Raw genomic sequence first — 5,752 nt, forward strand, 5'->3', positions numbered from 1 at the left:
CACATTAAAAATATATGGTTTTAAGAAAGATTTTTATAACTGCTATATACAATACTTCTTATAGATGTCAATTATTAACTGGTTTCAATAAATTAATATAATATATCTTCATATCTTCCGCGTACGAGATTCTAAACTAAAAGAAATACTATATTTATCTTTCATGTATTATACAGCGTGAGCTGTATCTGTCTTATATCTAACGAAATGTTCGCCTTATTCTCAGATTATTAAGATGCGTGCTTTTGTTAAGCGTAAAACTATATGTATGTACCTGTTCTCATTGTCCAAACAGATCCCATACATACAAGGATCTCCGCTACAATCTGATCCTAATGCAAACACCATACTCGCGGTCGACAGTAATATCAGAGTAAAAATATTTTTACACGTAATCCTCGCAGATGATGGATAGTAACTCCACTTATAAGCCAGCCTAAATAGCCCTACATACCTTTATAGCATGATTATAGCATGATATACATACACACATCGATTTATTACTAATATTGTATAATAATGTGTATGTGTGCAACGCGCGCTGGAATGTGTATAAGTGTATAGATTACGTTTACTATATGTCGTGTATTAGGACAAGAAGCTCTACAACCATAACATGATGATGTAAATTAATGAGATATGGATCTATGTGTTTCGTGTTGAATAATGCACAGTGCTTTTGTATAGACGTTCAACATATAATACTTATAGTTTTATAATAGATTACAGAAATATCTCTATATAAATTAATATATCATTGTTATTAACACATTGTATCGTATTAATTATTAGAATGATTGGAGAAACTATAATTAATTATATGTTAACAAAAACAAGTGGAAATATATATATATATATATACACATATATATGTATATATATTATATATTAAAATTCTAGATATATTTGATTATATGAAATTAGAAAAATTGAGATTAATTTCTTTCAAGCATTAGTTGCCTCAATACAAGGTACGATTCGATTAAATTAGAATAATAGTACGATTTTGAGTCACGTTACTGCGCCAACGTTCGTCCGTGACCTTTCTCGTGAATTTTGGCATTACGTTATCAGCTAAAATACCGCAGAGGGAAAATTAATTACACTTGATCGGTACGATCCCTAGAAGGATATAAAAAGTGAAAATGATTCGCCGAGAGGAGAGGACGGATCATCCTTTTCCATTACCTTCCCATTTCTGTACGACGGTGGGCAATAAAAAAAAAAAAAGGGAGAACGCGGGTCGTCGAGAAACACGGCACTTTCGACAATCTCTGTACACAATTACGGTATGCTGTAGGCATATATCGCTAGCGCGGCATAGGTCGTGTATATACGTTGTTCTTGGCGATACCGTTCACGATACCTTGTCGACGATGAGGACTCAACCAGTAGTCTTAGCAACGCTCGACCATACAAATATAACTATTACATGCTGTACGCTTGCGTGAAGCAATCATATTGACATTAATTCTGACATTACTATTACATAAATAAAATTTATTAATAGAAAGAGATATATTTTTTGGATTTTTTTCCCTTCACAAGGTCGTAGAGTATGTCTGCAAATTGCGAATCAAAGAGTTTGAAATTAACTTTTTTATTTCACATAGCTGTATTATCAGCACCAATCTTGTAATTATTGATGGTTTTTTTGTGATAAAAAGTAAAATTTAGTTCTTCGAGAATTACAATATTTGCAAACTACAGAACACGAGACACTTTAGTCATGCGAACAAAGTCAAGAAATAGATCAATATCACGTCCGTTTACAGAAGAATAAATCGATACCTTTATGACCGTGTAAGGTCGTAATGATATATTGTTACATCCGTTGAATGAACTTTACCATGGAAAACTTTGATTAAAATAGAATTTATAATGAACGAAATATAATATATATCTTGTGCTTTCTTCCAATTGCCAAACGAATTGTTTATTCGAATATTTAAGTATCTTGTTTGCAATCTGTTGACATCTCACAAAATGCGTAAACTGTAAACAGATAGGCAAGTTGGCTAGTTTTTGGTGTCGATGTGCTGCCAAATTATAATTCTATTTTAAACCAAGATTTATAACGAGAGCCACTCATAGAACAGTTCTATTCGCGTGCCTCCACAATTAGACGTCTTTCGACTTCGTAATATTAATCCTGATCTTAATTATATAATTAATTTGCAAGATGATCCGTGAATACGTATTACGAAAGCTAAAATTCTCTAATACTTCTAACATCGGTCTGCGATATATCACATCTGACAAAGGACGGATATAAATATCCCAGTGCCATCATTGCCTCGAATGTCTTGCATCAAATTCTTGCTATCAAATAGATTTCGCATATGTCAATCTTTTTGAAATTCAAATCTAGAAATCTTATGGTCAATTAAAAAAATTTTAGGTCAGATCCATGAATATCTCTCTGCATTTGTAACGATTAGAAACTGATCTCATTACAAATTAGATCAGCTTCATCAAAAGGGGAGCTTCTATTTTGCAAATATTGTAAGATCTCAACACCCACTCGCTATTTGTGCCGATCAACAACATTTTCCTAGCTCTGAAATTTTCTCCGTTTAGTTACATGAAACTGGCTCAGTGCCGTGAACTGATGCGTTTCATCATCTATATAAAAGAGAAAGATCAAATCGTCGAGAGGGAGAATCGGCAAGAATACTTATAAGCAGAGCACATCTATCGTCCAGATGGAACTGAATGAGACGGAAGAGTTGCTCAAGTCTCATCTGCAAGAGAATAATCTTTTGCAAGATGAACCCAGGTCATGGATCGTTGGTCGTTCTCCTCTCGGAGGTCGCGGCATATTTGCCACGCGAGACATACGAGCTGGCGAGCTAATCTTCATAGACGTCCCATTGTTAATAGGACCACGATGCTACAGCAAGTACTTGCCAATGTGCGTCGTTTGTTACAAGAACAATTGCGCTCTGTTCCCCTGCGATCACGGCTGCGGTTTGCCGATCTGTTCTACAGAATGCGAAAATTCCACGGGGCATGTCCAAGGGGAATGCCGATTCTTGAGAGAATGGGCGCCAACTTGCGGTTCTACCTGGTCTAAAGACCTGTTACTCGCAGTAGTGCCGATACGTGCTCTTACATTATCGAAAGATCAGTATAAACTCTTGTATACTCTTGAGTGTCATGCGAATCTTACTCGCAACTACGAGGTACGTTTTCTTTATATACAAGATATCACATAAGTATTCCATTTATACAATAAATGTCTAGCTTCGAAGACTGGAAAATGAATAGCTGAATCTTCGAAATAATATTGTTTGTTACTTTATAAATTACTCAACAAAATTAAAGAATCACTTAAAATCAGCGCTAAAAGAATCAAATTAAAAGGTAACTTTTTAGTACTGATTTTAAATGATCCTTTAATTTTGAGTAGTGTGTACGGCAATAAACAATATTATTTTAAAAATTTAGCTATCCACCATATAGCTTAGAGAATGTGATTGACATACTCCTACTCTTATAATTGATGTATGTACTTGAACCAAGTTATCTTGTTTAATCTATTGTGTCTCTTTACAATTTCCTCATGTATATAAAAAATATAAAAAAATATCGTATAAAATAAAACATCTTACAATATGCGTTCTTCAATTTTGCCATAGATCGACTTGCTCAAGAGAAACGTAGCCAAACTTCCTAGCGAGGAGCAAATGGAACTCATGAGACGCACTTGCGGCGTCTTCAATACAAATTCATTCGAAGTTGTGGTTGTACCTTCACGGGACAAGGACTACACCACGAGTTTACGTGGTCTTTATCCAATGGGAGCATTACAGAATCATTGTTGCGTGCCAAATACCAGGCATCACTTCGACGATCAGCAACGGTTGTACGTAAGTGCCGTGTTGCCTATCGCCGCTGGCGAAGAGCTCACCATGTCCTATACCGATCTGCTGTGGGATACGTCGAGCAGAAGGCAGTTCTTAAAAGTCACCAAATGTTTCTCCTGCAGTTGCAATAGGTGCTCCGATCCTCTGGTATGTCAATACTGCGACAATATCTCGCAACGAAAATTTATGCAAGATATTCTTATTTCTCCTAGGAATTCGGTTCTCAACTCGGCACGCTTCTCTGCGCGAAGGACAATTGTTCAGGATGCTTGTTACCTCGTAATCCTCTCAATCGTAAATCATCCTGGATTTGTGATAAGTGTAAAACCAGCGTAAATTACAAACAGGTGGTATCTAACAACTGAAATATAACGCTACATTTTTATATGTAATAAAAATAATTGAAATAATCTATAACGACTCTTTTTATAAGAAGAATAAATGTTTTTTATGTAATTATTAATTTTAGAAAATATAATATTTGCATAACGCATATTTGCATGAACATATAATTAAAATTACAGTATTTCGACAATACCAAAGTCTACCCTGATTTCTTTTATGAATGTGAATTTTGTTGCTTTACAGATCGAACGTATTCATTCAGGATTGAACATATTTGTATCCGATGCTATGTATAAAACTCCACGAGAAATTCTAAGATTTACAGAAGCAGTACTATCGAGATTGGTACCTGCCACTAATTATATCATGATGGATATGAAATATCGTATAATATCTTACTTTGGCAGAGTCCCCGACCTTAAATGGGAAGGTAAGATATACATAATATTATATAAATATTATTGACATATTTTATAGAAGCCTTTTATCTTTATGTTGCTCAATACATGTGTACGTCATAGTAAAATGTAATTCTTATTGTTGCAGATCTCACGGATACAGAACTTAGAATTAAAAAGATGTATTGTGACGATATACTTTCTGTTTTAGACACTTTGAGTTCTGGAGATTCTATTAAAAAAGGTAATGGTAATGATGTAAGAAATGTTTTTCTTCTATATATTAAATTTTATATGCATATATGTACACACACACACACACACACACACACACACACACACACACACACACACACACACACACACACACACACACACGCACGCACGCACGCACGCACGCACGCACGCACGCACGCACACACACGCACACACATACGCACACGCACACAGATACATTATTAGTATTTCTATAAAGTATTTCTTTTCTTCATTCTTATTGTTATATTACGAGATGTACAGGATAGAAAAGATCGAAATGAAATATTCTTTTTTCTATGAAAAGAATATTCTATAATAATGTCAACGTAAATATGTTAACTTATTCATGTCAAAATGAAATATAGATTAAAAAAAAAAAAATATTTTAGCACATATTATTTTAAAAGTAAAAAAGTTAAAATAAAATTTTTAATGTATTTCTAATATATTCCAGGTCTTGTTTTATACGAATTGTATCGTACAAATCTTGAATTGTTTAAACGCCAGATTTCTGATGATAACGATGAACAGACATATCTGCACATAAAAGTACGATGAATAATTTATGTTTATTATATGTATCCTAATTATTATTTTTAATCTTTTTTTTCTTTTAGAATGACGATAATGAACAACTGTTAAGAGATGCAATGAGTATATTACAAAACGATGTTGGCGCAGCCTGTGTTCGCAAAAACGATTAATGCAAACGACTATTTTGACACTGTTCTTATTTATTGCCGATATTTGTATACATGTGTACATATATTACGAGAAAGCAAAGAATGCGTCTACATTACAATTTTCACAATTTATAATTACTTATTTGATACTGTATTTTTAAATTCATAAACATACATTGTGTATAATACAAAAATAGCT

General features: G+C 33.7%; 2 protein-coding genes across 3 annotated transcripts in view; one reads left to right on the forward strand and one right to left on the reverse strand.

Moving 5' to 3' along the window:
* LOC108748098 (protein eyes shut) overlaps window positions 1-1,249 on the reverse strand; it is a 7,296-nt gene extending 6,047 nt beyond the window's left edge. Inside the window, exons 1-2 of the mRNA XM_018486103.1 lie at window positions 1,189-1,249; window positions 275-454 (exon numbers count right to left, since the gene is read on the reverse strand). Of these exons, the coding sequence (XP_018341605.1) occupies window positions 275-454; window positions 1,189-1,196 (188 nt within the window). The 5' untranslated portion in view covers window positions 1,197-1,249. The remainder of the gene's footprint in view (window positions 1-274; window positions 455-1,188) is intronic.
* A 1,418-nt stretch (window positions 1,250-2,667) lies between these two features.
* On the forward strand, window positions 2,668-5,712 carry LOC108748000 (protein msta-like). Of its 2 annotated transcripts, XM_018485944.1 has the most exons (7): window positions 2,706-3,185; window positions 3,642-4,016; window positions 4,082-4,216; window positions 4,458-4,644; window positions 4,761-4,856; window positions 5,325-5,419; window positions 5,488-5,712. In XM_018485944.1, the coding sequence occupies exons 1-7, from the start codon at window positions 2,706-2,708 to the stop codon at window positions 5,572-5,574; spliced, it is 1,455 nt and encodes a 484-aa protein (XP_018341446.1). In that variant the 3' UTR covers window positions 5,575-5,712. The 2 variants fall into 2 exon arrangements, with proteins under 2 accessions (XP_018341447.1, XP_018341446.1); XM_018485945.1 differs by lacking the exon at window positions 5,325-5,419 and having other exon boundaries at window positions 2,668-3,185; window positions 5,488-5,560.
* Window positions 5,713-5,752: the final 40 nt, after the last annotated feature.

This window comes from Trachymyrmex septentrionalis, unplaced genomic scaffold (assembly GCF_001594115.1).
Source record: "Trachymyrmex septentrionalis isolate Tsep2-gDNA-1 unplaced genomic scaffold, Tsep1.0 scaffold21, whole genome shotgun sequence".
In the NCBI taxonomy this organism is placed as follows: Eukaryota; Metazoa; Arthropoda; class Insecta; order Hymenoptera; family Formicidae; genus Trachymyrmex; species Trachymyrmex septentrionalis.

Bases quoted from the DNA above. Each gene is read 5' to 3' on its own strand.
- LOC108748000 (XM_018485944.1), top strand. From the start codon at position 2,706: ATGGAACTGAATGAGACGGAAGAGTTGCTCAAGTCTCATCTGCAAGAG. The intron at 4,645-4,760 runs GTAAGATATACA...TTATTGTTGCAG, and splicing joins CCCCGACCTTAAATGGGAAG to ATCTCACGGATACAGAACTT. The intron at 5,420-5,487 runs GTACGATGAATA...TTTTTCTTTTAG, and splicing joins AGACATATCTGCACATAAAA to AATGACGATAATGAACAACT.